The sequence below is a fragment of the Plecotus auritus genome (assembly GCF_963455305.1).
Source record: "Plecotus auritus genome assembly, chromosome: 5".
Classification (NCBI taxonomy): Eukaryota; Metazoa; Chordata; class Mammalia; order Chiroptera; family Vespertilionidae; genus Plecotus; species Plecotus auritus.
This window is the reverse complement of record NC_137776.1, coordinates 10814289-10835446: the sequence shown is the minus strand read 5'-3', so window position 1 is coordinate 10835446 and position 21158 is coordinate 10814289. Positions and strand designations below refer to the sequence as shown.

Sequence of the window (21158 nt, the reverse complement as noted above, 5' to 3'; positions counted from 1 at the left end):
AAACAGTTTTGTCATCAGTAATAAGAGAGTAGTAGATTTTATAGGATATCAGTCCTTAAGAAAATGTATGGTAACCACAAATAAAGTAGCAATAAACTATGATTTGGAGCTGTTTAGTATTGCATTTATTTTCCTATCCTCATCACCTGTTTATATATGTAATGGTGGTGTCTTTACATTGTTTTGTGTGTGTTTTTTTTAAATCCTCACCCTAGGATATGTTTATTGATTTTTAGAGAGAGAGGAAGGGAGAGAAAGAGAGAGAAGGAAAACTTCAATGCGCCCTGCCTGGGAATTTGAACCCGCCTGCAACTTTTGGTGTGTGGGATGATGCTCCAACCAGCTGAGCCATGCCAGCCAGGGGGCTAGAGTTCGTTTTTTATTGTAGAGTTCTTTTGTGAAAAAAATGGATAATTCTCTCACCTCCTATGGGGCTCTTTGTGAATTATGTGTAGAGAGAAGATCAGCTTTAGTCTCATTAATTCCACAAATTGATCATCTCATGTTTCCCTTAATGATCACATTATTTAAATTTTTTTTTTCTGAGTCATCATACAGTTCACATGACCTCTATATTAGGAAGGTAGTGGTTATGATACGGTTATAATAACCTGGTTATTATTTAACAGGAAAGGAGTAAAGGGAAGACCAGATAATACAGGCATGTCATTTATACAGCTTTGATAATTTAACACTCAGTCTTGATTGATGGGGGAAGGGATTGGACAAAGGCAGTTTAGATACATGCCCAATAAGGTCTGAGTGACATGGGAAGGTGCCTACCTGTCTGTCAGTCACACCTGGGAATAGGTAATTGGCCAGAATAGGCGTGGCCACTGCAAGCGGAGGTGAAACCTGAATATTTAAACTTCTGAACAAAGGGAATTCTCTCTTGGCTCTTGGTTCTCTCTCTCCTGTACTAGGCTTCTGGCTTTCCCATTGTAGGGGGTGTGCTCTCCTGCATCCATCCACGTGACACATAGCCATGTGGGCTCCACACAATGGATTAATGGACTTTAATCAGCTTGATGCTGAACTTGACCTGGCTGCAGTTTGGAAAGGAAGCTCTGGACACTGGCTTTGTTTTGGCTGTACTGGAACTCCAGCTGCACCTCTTTTAGGACTGGGTTAAGGGACATGGGACTTTGCAACCTGAGAAACATAATTTCAGGCCGATAAAAGCCATTTATCCTCCCAGGCGAGTCTTAGAAACTTCTTTTTCTAAAGACATATTGCAAGAGCCATCCCACTCTCACCAGTGATGGGGAAATTGGAGCCACTTACTTCTCTGGTAACAGTTAGACCTAACATTGGCATCTGGGTGAGCTTTCCTCCTTCCTTCTGAAACGTTAACTAAACTTGGGGCAATTGCCCAAATAAACATGTAGCAAAAAGTAGAACAATTCAGCTGTACTTCAGTAAGGAAATGTATAAGCTATGGTTTATTTATACAATGGAATACTATCCCCTAGTAAAAATGAATGAACTAGATCTTTGTTCATCAACACGGATACATCGCATGTGCATAATATTGAGTGGAAAAAAGCAAGTTTCCAAAGGATATATACAGTGTGATGTACTTATATAGAGCTTTAAAGTAATACATGATACATTGTTTATTGATATACATGTACCTAATGAAAGTACGTAAAATATAAGAACATACAGAAATAAGACATTAACTCTGGCCAAGAAAGGTTGGGATGAGGCTCCTTTAGATCTCTAGAAGTTTTTCTTCTATTTTATTTTATTTATTTATTTTTAAAATATATTTTATTGATTTTTTAGAGAGGAAGGAAGAGGGATAGAGAGTTAGAAACATCAATGAGAGAGAAACATCGATCAGCTGCCTCCTGCACACTGCCCACCAGGGATGTGCCCGCAACCAAGGTACATGCCCTTGACTGGAATCGAACCTGGGACTTTTCAGTCCGCAGGCCGACACTCTATCCACTGAGCCAAACCAGTCAGGGCTTTTCTTCTATTTTAAAGAACTGAAGCAAATATGAAAATATGTTAATATCTGTTAAAACTGAGCGACGGTTATGGTACATGGATTTTTTTCTCTTACAGACTTATGTATGATTAAGGTAGTTTGTGAGCCTAGCGCTTTAACATTTTTACTTATAATCAGGGCTCTCACCCAGTAAGCTTTCTTTATTTTACTTCCTAGTCTCAAAGCAGTCGACTCTGGAACAAGAGTTATTTTTCTCCTGCAATGTGTGCCAGTGGAAAGCTTTTCTAAGAAGAGACAGACCAATTATTTAGTCAATTTTACTTTGCTGTTTGACTTGTGCTCCTGGGAAGATGCTTTTCTTAGGATATGAGAAATGATCTTTCTTAAAAGGCTGCAGGGGAATTTAAATTTTAAAGACTCTTGGGAAATACAGGCATATACTGATCATGAACTCTTTAAAGTATTGCGGAGCAGATTGGCAGAGTGACTCAGATGCAAAATTACTACCTGGTCATTAACACTTAAAGTTTGAGTTGATTACATTTTAGTATAATGTGGTAAGCCCAAGTTTATACTGTGAATGCAGGTGTCTTAGTTATTGCTCTAAGAAAATAATTCTCTCTTTATAGGTATTAATAAGTAAACATGATGACAATATGTTAAGTAGTTGAGTAATGAATAGTAAATTTAATAGCCGATCCCTAATGTAACCTCAGTATTTAAACTGTATTTCCATTTCTAATCAAGAACACTATTACTAGCATTTTCAAAATAAGTGAAACTTATAACTCCAGAGCAGTATTTTTTTGTTATGTTTACTCCCTATTCAATTATGTGGCCCCTTGATGATCTTAAATTAAGCATTTGGATGATACTGATTGGTAAAAATAAGCCAATATACTTTGAACTGTGTTTCTGTAATATTGCCTTTAAAAACATTGGCCATTTTAATAAAAGAATAATAGCAAAATATTAAAGGAATAAACAATTTGTGTCATAAATTATACTGCAACATGTAATAACAGGGACAAATTATTGCAGTACCTAGGAATTTGAAATTTAGTTGCTAGTATTATAATATCCATCAAAATGTTTCATGGGGAATTTAGTAGTCTGAAAAATTTCATTTTTAAAAGATTTAGTACAGCCAAAACCGGTTTGGCTCAGTGGATAGAGCGTCGGCCTGCGGACTAAAGGGTCCCAGGTTCGATTCCGGTCAAGGGCACGTACCTTGGTTGCGGGCACATCCCCAGTGGGAGGTGTGCAGGAGGCAGCTGATCGATGTTTCTCTCTCATCGATGTTTCTAACTCTCTATCCCTCTCCCTTCCTCTCTGTAAAATATCAATAAAATATATTTAAAAAAATAAAAATAAATAAAAAATAAATAAAAGATTTAGTACAAAAAGGAGCTAATGGGCATTGCTGGGCCTTTATCCCCACCTCCCATCCCTACCCCATGTAACCTCCCCTCCATGGTAATATCCATTTTAAAGTGTGCAGTTTTAATAATTTTTAAGGTGAAATTAACAGACCATATAAAAGAGACTAGCATCCCTGATTGCACCAAAAACTGTCTCGTGTACTAAAGAGAAAGAGACTGTTCTTTCCTGGGTTGTCTAACATTTGTGAAGTGATATGAAATATAAGTGATTTTATTGTTAGAAAATACATTAGCAAATTATGTATGTTTCTACTAGGAGATGTCACTTTCTTTTTGTGTCTGATACTGACTTTTATTACAAGCTCTAGAAATCTTCTGTATCATTTGGAAGTCTGTGGATTGGAACTTAAGATCAAGGACTGTCTTCCACTGACTCAGCTTGTACCTGGTGGTTGCTGTGGGTACAAGAATATACTGATGAGAAAGTCATAGTTTCTGACCTTTAGGAGTTTATAATATATTTTGAATCAATGGCTTAGTAAGTGCATTATCTCATTAATAACAGCATTGTAAATAACAAGTACTTTTAGGCCAGCCTACTGACTTTGTTGAAGGCATAAATTTACTGAATCCCTGAACTCTGGGTCAGGATTTAAGGGGTTGGTCGGCTCCTACAGTGGTATCAGGTAGTGTGCCCACTTCATTAATTAAGGCTGAGAGGGCTGGAATTCAGAGAGTCCTTGACCTTTGGTAGTGGTTGGTTTGTCAAGATGTCATTGCAAGATGAGTGTTGCTTGACCTTCAGTAGTGCTGGTGATGGCTTCCGTGGCAGGATATTCCGGAAGTAGCAGTTGTTGGTGTTTAGATTAGCTGTAAGTCAGGCGTTTGAGTCCAAAGTTGCCTTAATCTATGTGTAAACATATTTTTGTGTAAAAGCAAACATTTATTAAGCATGTGCCATGTGTGGAGTACCATAGTGTTTTAAATTGTTGTTTACCAAACTCACAGTATAAACTCTACATTGCAATGAAATGCAGTCATATTTTAAAAATAGAGTGTAAGTGACTGCATGAAATCTGTAGTAGTTTTATATTGGGTTTACTCTATGTCCAAATTTCTTTCAGGGTATTCTGATACAGTTTGCTTCTCTATTATTTTTATTGTCTTTCTTAACGTCTTGTTATTCTGAACACTAATATCATTACATTTATAATTACAATTATTGCTTTATTTTACTATTTTAACCAATACACCTATTTTAAACCAGTAAGTGATAGGAGAAGAAAAGAAGGGCCCAACTTTGCTAATGTAAGTTAGCTTTCTGTATGTTGAGGGTACTGTCTGCTTTACCTAGTCAATCTTCCAGTGAGAAAGACAGAACACACCAGTACGTAAACTCCTTAACAGCGGGAACTTGTTTGTTTATAGGCCTAGTCTGTCTGTAGTTATTTATTGAGTACCTGTTACATATCAGGACTGTGTTAAGCAGCTGGGATATAATAAGAGAATAAGATATTATTGGCTCCCATGGCAGTTTTAGATCAGCAAACCTGGAACAGAATAGGTGCAAAAAACGCACATGGTTTTAGTTGTTGAAATTTAAGCATTTGAAAGTTAGTATATTTATGACTTACAAATTTACCTTTCACTGCATTATTAAGGCAAAAGGACTTTATCCGGAGAATAAAGACTCCTACATGATTTGATTTTCTCTGTGCATTTGGGATAATAGTCTACTGACACATTTCTGTTCTCATTTAAAAATTATTTATATTCTGCCTTGTTCCTAAAAATATTAAGGCACTTTACAGAAATGTGTAAATATGGCAAGATAAAATAAGCAATGAATGGAGCCAGGAGTGAGATTAGGACACATATCACACATACTGTGAAGTCCTAGTCACTTACATCATATGGGACTATATCCTCCCTCCACAAAATCTGTGATCCTGCCTATATCTTTACCTGTGGTTTCCTTCCTTTTGTGGAAGATCAACCCACCACACATGTTCCTATTTCCCTTTGTCCAGGACTTGGTTCTGTCCGCTCTCCTTATCTCCCTTGCATTCTAGGATCAATGCCATTGTCCTGCAAACATGTTTGACTCTCTCCCCCAACACACAAAAACACACCCTTGCTCTTCACATTTCTCTCCAGCTACTGCTCCATCTCTCTGTTTGCCATTTTAACAACATTTTTCAAAAGAATCAGTTGCATGAACTTTGATTTCATGTCCTTACCTGCCATGTACAGTCATCCTCCTCCAGTCTGGTTTTCAGGCCCCTCCTGTACTGCTCAAACCGTGGCTATCTCAGCATGATGTCTGTGCTGGCGGGTCCCGTGGGCCCTTTTCAGGTCTCCTCCTGTGAGAGCCCAGCTGCATTGACCTAAGTGACCAGTCCTTCCTGCTGGAAACGCCCTCGCTTCACTTCTGTGCCCACACAGACTCGTTTTTTCTTTCTCTCAGAGCACTTCTCACCTCAGTCATTTTTTCTTGTTCTTCCTCCTCTCCAACCCTGGTGCAGGAGCTCTTTACAGCTTGATCTCTGCCTTTCCTTTCTCTTAATACACACTCCATATTACCCACTGTCTTGATTTCAAATATTATTCATATGCCTTCCCCAGTTTATATCTGTAAGCTGAAACCTTTTTTCTGAAAAACATACGCATATATTCATCTACTCACTTGATATGTACTTTTGGATTTCCCATAGGCATTTTAAACTTGACAGGAACAACTTTATCTTACCAGAAGTTTATCTTCCACTTCAGAATTCTCTCTCTTTACTCTTCCCCATTTCAGTAAACAGCATCACCAACATAGAGTTGTTCAAGGCAGAACCTAGAGATAATTTTTGATACCTCCTTCTCTTTTATCCCCCCCATCTCTAAAACATAATCAAGTCTTAGTTGCCCTACTCCCCCTCCCCCTTTTTCTTCTCCCTCTCCCCGCCCCTTTCTTCTTAAAGAGCGCCCTTCAGCATTTCATGTAATACTGGTTTGGTGGAGATGAACTCCTTTAGCTTTTTCTTGTCTGTGAAGCTCTTTTTCTGACCTTCCATTCTGAATGATAGCTTTGCAGGGTAATCTTGGTTGTAGGTCCTTGCTATTCATCACTTAGAATATTTCTTGCCACTCCCTTCTGGCCTGCAAAGTTTCTGTTAAAAATCAGCTGACAGTCATATGGGTGCTCCCTTGTAGGTAACTAACTGCTTTTCTCTTGCTGCTTTTAAGATTCTCTCTTTGTCTTTAACCTTTGCCATTTTAATTATGATGTGTCTTGGTGTGGGCTCCTTGGCTTTATCTTGTTTGGGACTCTGCACTTCTGGACTTGTAAGTCAATTTCTTTCACCAGATAGGGCAAGTTTTCTGTCATTATTTCTTCAAATAGGTTTTCAATATCTTCTCCTTCTGGCACCCCCATGATGCAGCTGTTGGTACACTTGAAGTTGACCCACAGGCTCTTTACACAGTCTTCATATTTTTGAATTCTTTTTTCTTTTTGCTCTTCTGATTGGGTGTTTTTGCTTCCCCATATTCCAAATTGCTGATTTGATTCTCTTGCATCCTGTACTCTACTGTTTATTCCCTGTAAATTATTCTTTATTTCAGTTAGTGTATTCTTTATTTCTGACTGGTCCTTTTTCATGTCTTTGATGTTCTCATTAAGAACCTTGAAATTCTCACTAAGTCCCTTGAAGCTCTCAGTAAGATCCTTGAGCATCCATATAACCATTGTTTTGAACTCTGTATGTAATAGTTTGCTTGCTTCCATTTCATTTAGTTCTTTTTCTGGAGATTTATCCTGTTCTTTCATTTTTGACATGTTTCTTTGTCTCCACGTTTTGGCTGCTTCCCTGTGTTTGTTTCTATGTATTAGGTAGAGCTGCTATGTCTCCTGGAATTGGTCTTATGTAGTAGGTGTCCTGTAGAGCCCAGTGGCTCAGCCTCCCCAGTCACCTGAGCTGGGCACTATAAGTGCACCCCTTTGTGGGCTGTGTGCACTGTGTTATAGTTGAGCCTTGATTGCTGTTGGTGTCACTGGGAGGAATTGACCCCCAGGCCAGTTGACTGTGAGGACCAGCTGTGACTATAGAGGAAGAACTGCTGTGCAGGAGATACCCATATTGAGCAGGACTTGCATCAGTGGGGCTTTGGTGCTCACTAAGTCTGCCCCTAGAGTTTGTCATTCAGTCATTCATGGATGTGTAAGTTGTAATCTGGCATGGTCTAAAGCTGTCCACTGGGTGCACTGGCTCTGGGGCCTCCTGTGAGGTGCAAAGTCAGCCACTGCTTGTGCCCTGCCTGGGGCCACTTTGTGATATAAGTTTCCCATAATATTTAGCTGCAATATTCCTTTTTAGTTACGTTTCTTTTGCAATTTTTTCTCTTTTTCTCATTGCTGTATTTGAGTTTCAGGCAGACATTTCTTGGAAGTCAAACATTAAACACCACTAAGACAAAATGAGATAGATCTGTAAAAACTGATACAGAAAGATATCTCTGAGTAGTATGTTAGGTAACTTTCTGTTGCTCCTGTAACAAATTGCTACACACTTAGTGGCTTGAAATAACACAGTTATTATCTTACATCTCTTTAGGTTAAAGTTCAACAATTCTCTCAGGGCTGAAATCAAGGTGTCAGCAGGGCTGCATTCTTTTCTGACCTCCTTCCTTGCCTTTTAGCTTCTAGAGGCCACTATTTATCCCCCCCTCCCCGCCCAATCTTCAAAACCAACTATGTAGCATCTCTCTCACCCTGCTTCCATCACATCTTTCTCTCTCTCCTCCTCCCTCCCTCTTCCACTTTTAAGGACTCTTGTAATTACATCGGGTCTGCCTGGATAACCGGATAGGCTCCCTATCTTAAAGTCAGCTGACTACCAACCTTGATTTCCTTTTGCCAAGTAACCTAACATATTCAAAAGTTGTGAGTAATAGGACAAGGGCATACCATGTATAGTTAGTAACGAAAGAAAGTTGTAAAACAGTAGCGTTTTAATTCCCTTTGGATTTGAAAAAATGAGTGGTGGTGAGAAACCATATGGTGTAAGGCGAAATCCCCTTTTAAAAAGCTCTGTATTTAAAAATAGAGCATTAAAGAGAAGGTTTACTGTTTTATTCACTTTACCAAAAGATTCTCAACATTTTGAATGTCAGGCAGTAGGACAAAATTCAATTTACATACAGTTAATTAGTTGTAAAGTGTGCTCCTGTACTTCCACACCCTCCCAGCGGTTTCTGCTGGATATGGTTTAACTTTAATCAAGGGAACATTACTTCTCTTTTTTTTATATATCTTTATTGTTGAAAGTATTGCATATGTCCCCTTTTTCTCCCCATTGACCTCTTTTAACCTGCCTCCACCCCCGACCCCAGACCTTTACCACCCTGTTGTCTGTGTCCATGGGTTATGCATATAAGCATACAAGTTCTTTGGTTGATTTCTTTCCATCCACCCACCCACCTCCGCCTTCCCTCTGAGATTCCACAGTCGAACAGTTACTTCTTATTCTCTGATAGGTAAGCACAAGTTAGATCTGGCTTCAGAATTTCTCTGTATACCATGGACTGCACATTTTACTTAAAGTTTATTACTGTCACACATAAAACTGTCACATAATGATCAGATTTATCAAATTAATAGCATTTATTAAAATTATTCAGTTATATCTTTTGTTACATAGCACCCTTCATCCAAATTTGAATGATCCAAACTCTTTCTAAAATAAGCATTAGGAAGAGGGTAATTTCCTCCAGATATACAGATGGGAAACCATAAGAATTCACAGGCAACCTGGAGTAAACAGATGGCTCTTACATCATTCCTGCTGGTAGAGGCTGTTTTAGGGCACAGTGACCAGGTTACATCTTTCTGCAGAAAAATCATAAATTTGGCCCCAGGATTTTTATGGTTCACACAAAATTGCCTTTATTTTCATGAGTTTTGGTGTCCTTAAAAATGTGAATTTTTAGTTGAAACGCATTGAGTATTACTGTCTGCCTGTTTATATTTCTATCTATTTCTTAAACAGTAAGTTTCTGACCCGATGGGTCATGATATTTGTACCATAATTTTCATATAGCTCTTTTCTATTCAGTGGTTGATTTTAAAACATATTTTACTCTTCCCTTTGGATTATGGCTTTGAATTGAGGTTGATTTTAGGAAAACACTGCTAGTTCCAATAAATGAAAAACTTTCCATTTTCATAATTAATTTTTGTGTGCATTACTGAAAAATGTGAATTAAAACTACTTGATACATTACTGAAGAGATTTTAAGAATTCTTATTTAATTGGTACTTAAATGTTCGTTTGTTCCAGAGGCTTTTAAAAAGTAACCATAATGTTTATGAAATGAACTTAACATGTTGAGTTTTCAGATTGAACTACTTTATGTACAGTAAAACACAAACCAAATAAGTGTTGCCTTGATAAAGTACAGCCTAATTGTAGCTAGTCTTCCTTTGACATTACATTCCAGTCAATAGGCATTTCATATGGGCAGGCTCAGTCTAGATAGTCCTCTTTGGCAGGCAAGATGTAAAATAGTTTAAATAGTTTCACTGCGTATTTACTGCCGAGTGAATGTGCACTTGTTAGTGGGCTGCTTTTTTTTTTTTTAATCTGTGGGATAAAATAGCAAAGCATTCTTTCACTGCTCTTTGTGCTTACCTGTGCTTTGACATTTAGGTCTTTAGATGCTTTTGCAAAGAGGAAATGATTTGGTGATGGAGTGCTCCCACTGACCGATGGACTCAAAGAAGGGAAGGTAAAAAACCATTTCTTCTTTCTCCTCTATCCTTGTAGAAAAACACAGAAAGCATGTCCGTATATGTGTAGCTTCGTTTCACTTTAATTTTCTTGTTGATAGTTATTAAGTAGGAATAGTGAGTGACATTTGTATTGATTGGTAGAGAAAGATATTGAAATAAAGCTGATTAGGGATAAGCTTTGTTGCTAGTTCCTTTAAATTTGGTTCTTAAATTTTTAATAGCAATTCTAGAACTTAAATGCAGTGTGAAGTGAAATATGGATCCCTATTCCTTCTATCTTCCTCATCAAATACTTTGTTACCACATTAAAAACAAAAATTTAAAAGAAAACTCCAACTTGGGGCATGTTATAACTTTAATACCTAAACAAAGAATTAATATATTGAGAAGTTAGGATCTTGACATTTTATGCTACGAAATCATAAACCTTCAAAAAATAACCCAGGTTTTGTTTGCTTCTTAGATAGAAATAAAGTATTTGTGGGTTTAGATTATTTTTCCCACCTTTTATATAACTAGTTTTACCTCCACTCTTGTGCTAAAGCATAAAATAGGTGCCAGTTAAATTATCTGACACAGTCTCCTATGTGCTGGTAAAAGGTGCCAATCTCATGACATACCAGTAAGATACAACTCTGAGTTGCAGGAACATTTAAGTGATTTTTCTTCATGTTTATAGCTCAACAAAGGCAGAAGGATCCAAAGAAAGAGGCCTGGTCCATGTCTGGCAGGCAGGATCCTGCTCTGTAACCCCAGAGAGATTGCCCGGCTGGGGAGAAAGGACAGTGCTTCAGGCGGCCCTGGGAGTGAAGCATGGAGTTCTTCTGACAGAAGGTATTGAAAAGAATGGCTTAGCAAATAGTAACTGAGAGTCTAACGAATGTCTGAGTGTGGAAGAGCAGGAAGAGAGTTACTGGATGCCAGGTGTTTTTAATGAACTTTGCTGGAGCATATATTCTTTTTGTTTTCAAAATAATGTTTTTATTCCCTTTATCAGAAATTGGATTAATTATTAAATTTAAGATATATATACTTTATCAGAAATCAGATTAATTCTTATATATCTTTTTAAAATATATTTTTGTTGATTTCAGAGAGGAAGGGAGAGGGAGAGAGAGATAGAAACACCAATGATGAGAGAATCATCGATCAGCTGCCTCCTGCATGCCCCACACCAGGGGATCGAGCCCACAACCCATGCATGTGCCCTGATCAGGAGTCGAATCATGACCTCCTGGTTCATGGGTTGATGCTCAACCACTGAGCCATACTGGCAGGGCTAGCTAGTTCTTATATTTAAGATATACCATAACTGGAATAAAAGGGAGAATGATAGTTTTTCTCTCATTAATCTGTCTTTTATTACAGGGCTGTTTCAGCCTAGAACCTAGAAGGATAGAGGGAAAATTATTTTTCCTCCCCTATAGTACAGTAGACTAGACCTTTTGCCCTATAGTTTAGATGTATAGTAAGCATACACCACCTAGGTTTGTATAAGTACACTCTATGATGTTCGCACAGTGACTAAATCACTAAACAACACATTTATCAGAATGTATTCCTGTTGTTAAGCAGCACACACTGTATATTATATATATACTAGAGGCCTGGTGCATGAAAATTCGTGCACTGGGGCGGGGGGGTGGGGTCCCTCAGCCCGGCCTGTGCCCTCTCGTGGTCCAGGACCCCTCAGGGGATGTCTGACTGACGGGAGGTGACCAGGCGGGCTGATCAGGGGATGGAGCTGGCCAGCAAGTGGCCGGCCCTGGCCCTCCCACCCCCCATCGCCCCTTTGCCGCCACTGGTCGCTGCCGCCCCCTGATTGCCATCCCCTCCCTCTGCCTGCTGGCTCGCACCTTGGCTGTCCTGGCGCTGCTTGCTCACCGGCCCTGCCCCCTGCAAACCGGTTGTTCCACCGTTCGGTCGATTTGCATATTATGCTTTTATTATATAGGATAACATTTAAAATTTACACATCATACGGCACACAACCTAAAGACAGCCACATCTCGTTAACACTGGTGCTTTCTGTACAACCTGGAGGTATAAAGTTAATTTCTTAATTTTGGCCAAAATGAATCTAATGTTTTTGTGCCTCCTAAATTTTCTGCTGTTCTGACTTATTCAGTAGTAGTGAATGTTGTAGATATTAACAAGTGTGTCTTCTGCTTAACAAACTTTATGTTCTGCTTACTTTATTTTGTCACGATCATTTTGTCTTTGAACAGTGGGACTCTGCTTTTGTAATAGTCTGTGATGGTAGCCGTTGGTAGTGGATCGATGCTAGAGTTTGTAGGATGAGGCTGAAGGAAAGTGCAATACCCTTCATTTGAAGAAATACCCTGCAATTTGTAGAAATTCTCACTATATTTCAGAATATTAGAAGTTGTCATTCATTTAAAGATGAATACATTTGGAATATTATATGCTTGAACCAAATCTCTACACTGTGCTTTAGAAAAAAAAATCCTATTTTGTTAAATGTAGAGGGGATTAAAACTTTGCTGACGTCTAGTTAATTCACTACCCCTTCCCCTTTTTAACTTTCAGATGGGGCGGTGTACAGCTTCGGCACCCTTCCTTGGAGAAGTGCACCATCAGAGACCTGTCCGAGCAGCCCCATTCTAGAACATGCCCTGGTAGGGCAATGTGTCGTTACTGTGGCAGCGGGGAGTTTCCACAGTGGAGCGGTGACAGAAAGCGGTGTCGTGTACATGTGGGGAGAGAACTCCGCTGGCCAGTGCGCCGTCGCCAACCAGCAGTGGGTTCCGGAGCCCAGTGCCGTCAGCATTGCTGACTCCGAGACCAGTCCTTTGTTAGCAGTCAGGATTTTGCAGTTGGCATGTGGCGAGGAGCACACGCTGGCATTGTCGATAAGCAGAGAGATTTGGGCATGGGGTACCGGTTGTCAGTTGGGTCTCATGACCACTACCTTCCCAGTGACAAAGCCACAAAAGGTGGAGCATCTTGCTGGGCGTGTAGTGCTCCAGGTCGCCTGTGGTGCGTTCCACAGCTTAGCGCTCGTGCAGTGCCCCCCTTCTCAGAAGCCAGTCCCAGAACGATGCAACCAGTGCAGCCAGCTCTTGATCACTATGACTGACAAAGAAGACCACGTGATTATATCAGACAGTCATTGTTGCCCACTTGGTGTGACCTTGGCGGAATCCCGGGCAGAACACCAGGCTAGCACTGCCATCAGCCCCTCCACGGAAACCCGGGACAGCCAGGGAGAAGTATTGGAGAACACGCGTGTACAGCATGATCTGGCTGTAGCTAACAAACTGAACGTTGGAAATGTTCATACCACCAGTGGCGATGCCATTCCCCCCCAACTGGACATCATAGGAACAACAGAAACATCTTCTGCTAGAAACATACCATCAGACCCTGATGCTCCGGCAGGGAATGAGCACGTGCAGAAACTGTCAGATCCCTCAGAGAGAGAGAACTCGGAGAACGGTGAAAAGCCAGTGCCATCCCAGGTACCTGCTAAATTTTATAATTGAAAGCTGCTACTGGAGTTCAACCATCTTGAGTTTTTCTTTAGAAACTTGAAAATGCCTAAGGCTTGGTAGCACTTTTTAGTTTTTGAATTTGACTATAAATCGGTTTCATAATGTAAGCCTAGATAAGGAAATACCTGGATTAACGCAAAATTACTCTTTATGTTCAAATTCTGGCCTTTTATGATGTTGGAAAATGTCATGCTGGGCTTGTTTTATAAGTAGAAAATCCCTTCCCTTTTTTTTTTTCTTAGTACTTCTCTCTCCACGCCCCCTTGGCTAAGGTACTGCATTTTGGCAGGCCCCTGAATAATTCAACTAAGATTCTGTTATATTCACAGAGATTCTATTACAGAACTGAAAGAGTTAGACCACCCGGCTCTAGCAGAGCCAAACACAACATGGAGAATGGCAGTGGAGAATATTGGCTGTTTTATGATGAATGCTACCATCCAGGAGAACAGGAAGCTAATACTCAAAAGCCCAAACTCCCTGATGACACGTAGGTTACAGATTATATAGGGCAAAATGACAGGACACTGGGTTAGGGGGTTCGAGGTCGTGCTGGGAACTGATTGGTCCGAAGTGTGGTAAGGGCGGTAAATCATTTCTTCAGATCTTGAGTCCAGGTCTGAGATCTCTTCTGTCTGGTGCCGTGGGAAAGCAGCCAGAGGGCCATTCTACATTAGGGCTCGGGAGCCGAAGCAGAACTTAATTCAGGATGTTCTCTTTAGCCTGCCAGTGTGGGTTACAGTCTGCTGCCTCAGGGGCTGCTGATTATCCAGGGAAAGGTGAGGTCTCTAGAGAGAGAAATATGATTTCTAGAGCTAGAATTTAAAACTAAATTTAATCGAAGTAATAAAGACCCTTGGTTTCAATGCCTCTGACTAGCATTTAATTCGACAAATGCATTGAGTACCTACTACTTGTCCGGCACTGTTCTAGTTAACAGAAGTTAATTCCTTTAAGAAACTCAAAAGCCAATGTTAAAAAAATTTTTGGTTTGGTTTTTAGTTCAGGATAAATTAAGGAATGTACATATATTCTGACCTTAAGGTAGCATAGGAAGCAAATTGTTTATTGTGACCTATTTTGATATGTCAAAAGCTTTCTGTGTGTGGTTAATAGGTGCATTTAAGACTTTCCTGTTTAGTAAGTAATGGTGCTTGACAGCTCACAATAAATTTCAACTGATTTTTCACTAAGGTATTAGAGAACTTGAGTTTGACTTTCTAATACAGCAATGAATAACATGAAGAACATTAGTTCCAAATGTTTAATTATTAACCTCCCGTGTTAATTCTCTATGGTAGCGAGAGCAAAGGTAATTCTTCAGTTTACCTAGCCTCTGGGCCATGGAAAATAACTCATTAATGAGACAGTAGAAGGACTTGAACTTAGAGTATAAGTTAGGGGCTGATGGGCCAGAACTGTAACATTTTCTCTCTATATATGTTGTATCTAAATTTCCATTCATAAAACATTTTAAGAAAAGCTTTGTTAAAAACAATTAATTGTTTTTCTGATATTTCTTAGTAGCATTCTGTGTAAATTTTCCTAAAACTGATCGCTAAATAAAGCTTTCATCTTTTCAACCTTCTATCCAGGGCTGTCACAGTATACTTCATATTAAAGATGATGTTCATACTTTTTTTCTCCTTTCCCCTTTTACTGTGTTTAATTTTATGAATGCAGTTGTGGCTTATTTGTAAATACCATAGAAAAATTCAACACTCAAAAGGAAGTACTTTTGATGAGGAACTATATATTTTGTGTACTGATTTCCATATAATACTGTTAAATCCATGTTCAAGAGGGCATATCTTTAATTTGGAGATAAAGAGACCTTTGTTTTACACTCTTATATTTGCAAATAGTGATAGATGATAAACTTTTTTTATTGATTGCTATTGTATAAGGACTTATATTTTTATATACTTCTTTATATGTATATATTTTAGCCTCTTGTAGAAGAAGCAGTTCCTAATCTTCACAGCCCACCAACCACAAGCACCTCAGCCCTAAACAGCCTCGTGGTCTCGTGTGCATCTGCTGTTGGTGTGAGAGTGGCTGCTACCTATGAAGCTGGGGCCTTGTCTCTTAAGAAAGTTATGAACTTTTATAGTACAGCCCCATGTGAGCCTGGAGCTCAGGCAGGCAGCAGTTCCCTAGGCCCAGAAGGTCTGAAGGACAGCAGAGAAGAGCAGGTTAAACAGGAATCCATGCAAGGAAAGAAGAGTTCAAGTCTCGTGGATATCAGAGAAGAAGAATCAGAGGGAGGCAGCCGCAGGCTCTCCCTCCCTGGATTGTTGTCACAAGGTAAGGACATTGCCAGGTTTCGTGAATTGACTTTTGCTGAATCCAAGATGCTCCTGACATCACAGGCTATATTATAATCAATTGGCTTTCCTAATTGTTAAGGCTGACATATTTAATTTTGGTTACCGTAGGTGATTTTAAAAGAAAGTTACATATTTGTCTGCTCTAGAAATAACTTTAGAAGGTAACTTTTTTTTATGTTTACTTCTGCTTGTGAGCTTTTTTATGAATCTCATGGCCTTATTTCCAAGTTGGGGCCTGTACTACCCAAAGATGGAGTTGCAGATGTGACCATTCGATACATGCAGAGTTACTGTACTTGACCTGAAAGTAGAGATAATTTTAAGCTTCAAAAAGAGAAAACTTCATTTTCCAAAACCATTAGCAATAAATTCTTAGAATGTTAAGAATGTGACACAGTTGGCCCTTCTACATTTCTCCATCAGTTTAGGCATCTCAGTCATCTAGACTTCTTCTCAAAGTGTGTCCTGCAGCCCAGCAATCTCAGCAGCATCTGGGAAGCTGCTAGAAACCCAGGGTTTCAGGCTCCACTCCAAACCTGATGCATGAGATGTTCATGGTAACAAGATCCTGGGTGACCCACCCTATGCGCTCTAAAGTTTGAGAATTATTGGATTTGACCAGGAGTTGGCAAACTTTTTCTATAATATCTAAAGAGAAATATTTTATGATTTGTTGGCCATATAGTCTCGGTTACAACTACTTAACTTTGCTGTCGTTGCTTGAAAGCAGCCAGATAAGTGAATGGTCAAAGCTGTATTCCAGTAAGACTTTACAAAAACAAGCAGTGGGCTGTATTTGACCCGCTGGCTCTCGTTCACCAACCCCTGCTTTGTACCATTTTGTGCAAAGCTCTAAAGTTAGGAATCCTAGAATACATTTGCCTCTTCTGCCCTTCCGCTGTTCCCTGCACTTGCTCTACTTGTTTATTACGCTTTCTTGGGCCATTGAGCACTTCTGTTATCTTGCCTCCTAATGCTCACTGCCACTGAATTTTCATCTGTGCAAGTAAAACCCTCAGTCCTGGCTAATTTTAGTGTGCGTATAAAGAAAGCCCATAAATCAATCGTATTAGGACTGAAGGAGAATTTTGTGCCAAATTTTTCTTATTCTTAAATGTCCTTTAGCATTTTATATTTGAGATCTCTTTAAATCACAGATGTGGAATATTGATTTTTGTTATACAGAAAAGGGTTCTATGGGCAAATGTTTGGAAGGGGGCCAGGGTCAGACTGATTTAAGTAGGGCTTTTAATCACAGGACTTGTCAGCCCCTTTTCATGCTAATGTATGCGTGACAGGGCAGCAGTAGGAGGATAGAATGTAGTAGGCAGCATTTGCCAAACTCATTTGACTATTAAATCCCCATTTTTGCAGAGCCTAGTGAATATGCTTCACAAAACCATGTTAGTGTATTTCTTTGAAAATCAGCAGTTTATCAAAATGTTATCACCCCCTTTCCCCATCCCCCATCTACTCCCTCACCCCGTCTCTGGTTTGTGTTCAGTGTCCCCCAGGCTGCTAAGAAAGGCTGCACGGGTGAAAACACGGACAGTGGTTCTGACCCCGACATACAGCGGAGAAGCAGATGCGCTCCTGCCTTCCCTGAGAACAGAGGTGTGGACCTGGGGCAAAGGGAAGGAAGGGCAGCTGGGGCACGGCGACGTCCTGCCCAGGTGAGTGCCGCCAGGGCTTGCTGTTCGGAATGGACTCCTGCGGAGGCTTCTAAGTCTATTTCCCCAGGCAGGAAACTTGGCCTCCTCTAACTCGAAATCATTGTGCACCACTAACTCTGATGTAAAAACAACTGTGGTCTTAGTCTTGAATTTGTTCCTAACAGTAAAGGACTTAAGTATCCATGGCATACGTCTTCATCCCATCTTTGATGTATAGGGTGGGGCAAAGCAGGTTAACAGTTATTCGTATGGAAAATAATACAGTAATTAATAAATACTAATGCAAGAATAAACTCTGTCTCGCATACTCACAACTATAAACCTACTTTTGCCCCACCCTGTACATACATCTTGGAACACAGAAAGGCACATTTGGGATAAAGTTGTATTTCATAGGAACCCTTGCATGGTTCAAATTTTTAACTTACATTAAAAAAACACCCCCACAGGCTGTGTTCTTACACTGACTGTACAGAAATAGGAGGCAGAGTAAACCCACCCCATATACACCTCAGCTTAGGCCCTTTGCCTGCTCTGTATTGTGAATGGGGAGACATTGAAAAAAGAAAAAAAAAAACAAAAACAAAACACCCAACATTCTTTTTAACCTGAAAGATGTTTCTTAACTGCCAGAATAACTGTAGCTGCAATATTAAGCCATGTCTATGTATGTATCTCAAGGAAAAACTTGTTTTAAGAGGAACTCTTATGATATTAACAAGTTAGACATTTGTGAAGGTGTGTAACTGGAATGATTATCTAAAACAGTTAATGTTAATGTCTGTTCTTAGCAGAATATAGACAACTATAACATTAAGAAAAAAAAGACTTAACTCCCCTCTATGGTTGCATTTCATTGTGTCCTAAGTATCTCTCTACTGTATGAATCATTTAATAGTTTGATGATTCTTAACAAATTCTGAATGATGGTGGTTAATTAGTGATTGATAGATAAAGATTAAGTTGAAACCATCCAAAATTATATTTAGGAGTAGATTGAACATATGTACATCATTTTAATTGCAATGTTTTCTTTTAAAATGTTTATTATTACCTGAAAGCACTTACTCTATAATTTGAGAAAAGTCATGATTCATGCTGAAAATACTTCTTTGAGTTTGTGTGTGTATGTTTTTCTTTAAGGCTTCAACCATTGTGTGTGAAATGTCTGGATGGTAAAGAAATAATTCACCTGGAGGCAGGTGGCTACCATTCCCTTGCACTTACTGCGAAATCCCAGGTAGGAGGTGAACTATAACAAGCTGATCTTAATTTCAGAGAAGGCCAACATGACAAGATTGACCATTATTTCTTCAGTATCTGCTATGTGTCAAGCAACAATCCCATATCTTATTTGATCTTTCCAGTGTTTTACATTGCATTGCATTATTTCCATTTTACAGATGGGGAAGGGGGGTTTAGAGAAATTACATAACTTGTCTAAAGTCACACATGTGATAGTAGAGTTTGGATTAAGGTCTACCTGTCAAAGAATCTTTCTATAATGTGCTCTCATCTAAAAACAGAACTTAGAATTTTCCAGGGTATTGGTGAATTTCCATACGTAAGACACTAAGAAAAGAAGACAAAGGCGTATTTCTCTGTTAAAATCATGGGACCTGAAATTGACCTCCAGAAGCACTTCAAGCCAGGGCCATATACATAACCCTCCTAATAAAAGTAGTTGTTCTAAGCCAGTGATTGGCAAACTGTTGACTAATGTTTGCCGACCACTGGGATAGGGGCTTAATCACAAGGAACAACAACAGCCTGTAATTATTGGAATTGAGAGTCTAGGTCACTGGTCAGCAAACTCATTAGTCAACAGAGTGGCAAACCGCGGCTCACGAGCCGCATGTGGCTCGCGAGCTGCGGTTTGCCGACCACAGTTCTAAGCTATTCTTAAATACTAGAAGCCCAGCGCATGAAATCGCGTGGCCCTGCCCACCCACCCGGCCTCACGGCCCTGCCCACCTGTGCCTGTGATTCTTCATGAAAAAAAATCAGTGGAGGCTTCTAAATCCATCAAGTACTTTATTTTAAATTTCACATAACAGGCTAGCCAAAAACTCTAACATAGCCCATTTAAATAACTATAAATATTAGGAAAGAAAAGGATAATTTACTATTAACATGATGAATCATCTAAAAGGCTTAAAAATAAGAGATTAGGAATATGGTCATTTACAAAATAAGCACAATTGTTAGCCTTGTTATATACATAAAGTAAAGTAGAAAACATACCAGGGAAAAAAAGAAGCTATTCACAATTACAACGAAGTATTAAGGAAGTAGGAATAGTCTTAATAGGAAATGTGTAGAGCCCATATGACACAAACTCAAGAACTCTTCTAATCCTATATAATAAAAGGCTAATATGCAAATCGACCGAACAGCAGAATGACCGGTTGCTATGATGCGCACTGACCACCAGGGGGCAGATGCTCAATGCAGGAGCTGCCCCCTGGTGATCAGTGCACTCCCACAGGGGGAGTGCCGCTCACCAGGGGTCCTCAAACTACGGCCCACGGGCCACATGCGGCCTGCCGAGGACATTTATCCGGCCCGCCGGGTGCCGCTATCTGTCCTGCTTACAGCCGACTCGTCCCGGGCCCGCAGTGCGCATAGGAATTTGTTCATAGTTTTTTTTTTTTTCAAACTATAGTCCGGCCCTCCAACGGTCTGAGGGACAGTGAACTGGCCCCTGTTTAAAAAGTTTGAGGACCCCTGGCTCAGCCAATAGCCGGGCTCACGGCTGGCAAGCCCAGTAGCGGTGGCGGGAGCAGGCCTAAGCCGTGAGTTGGACATCCCCTAAGGGCTCCTGGACTGTGAGAGGGCACAGGATGGGCTGAGGGGACACCCCCCCACCAAGTGCACGAATTTCGTGCACCGGGCCTCTAATAGGTCATAAAATAGGAGTAAAGGGAGAGAGATTTCATTTTTAGATAAGAGTCAATGTTGCACAAATGTCATTTCTCCCCAGATCATTAAATTAGTACAGTTTAAATTCAATACAATCTCCCAAATATTCCAATATAATATTTACAACTTGATAAAATGATCTCAAAAGTATTCTAGGAGACTAAGCACAGGCGGTGAGCCACATAAATTCTGAAAATGAACAGAAAGGAAGGATAAGAATTAGCCACATAAAATATTGTAAAACTATGTTGTCTGCCCATTATCTCTGGTCTTTTTAAAATGAATTTCCTTAATATCTGTTATTTTAAAGAGTAGAAAGACTAGTATAAGTAATTTGTGGAAAGACTAGTATAAGTAATGTATATGTAACTATTGGTATATATACAATATAGTATATATGTTATTTTAAAGACTCAGAATTGACATGCAAAGTTAGATTCACAACTCTTACCTACTTTCCTTTGGTTTTCTAATAGGTTTACTCATGGGGTAGCAATACCTTTGGCCAACTTGGGCATTCCGATTTTCCAACAACTGTTCCTCGTCTTGCAAAGGTACTTTTGTGAACTTTATAAACTTCTATAGCAACTTATTCCTGAAT

General features: G+C 39.6%; 1 protein-coding gene across 4 annotated transcripts in view; it reads left to right on the top strand.

The window, feature by feature from the left end:
* The window catches only part of ALS2 (alsin Rho guanine nucleotide exchange factor ALS2), a 56576-nt gene that overhangs the window by 2370 nt on the left and 33048 nt on the right, over window positions 1-21158 (top strand). For 3 of the 4 annotated variants that reach the window (XR_013960647.1, XM_080669233.1, XM_080669231.1), the window contains exons 2-8: window positions 10035-10113; window positions 10797-10951; window positions 12668-13599; window positions 15582-15939; window positions 17467-17635; window positions 18779-18875; window positions 21034-21111. Coding sequence is in view for 3 of the 4 variants with exons in the window: in XM_080669233.1 (XP_080525359.1) it covers window positions 10094-10113; window positions 10797-10951; window positions 12668-13599; window positions 15582-15939; window positions 17467-17635; window positions 18779-18875; window positions 21034-21111 (1809 nt within the window). In the remaining variant the exon portion in view is untranslated. Of the gene's footprint in view, window positions 1-9352; window positions 9374-10034; window positions 10114-10796; window positions 10952-12667; window positions 13600-15581; window positions 15940-17466; window positions 17636-18778; window positions 18876-21033; window positions 21112-21158 lie in introns of those variants that run through there. The other variant, XM_080669232.1, reaches the window with a different exon arrangement.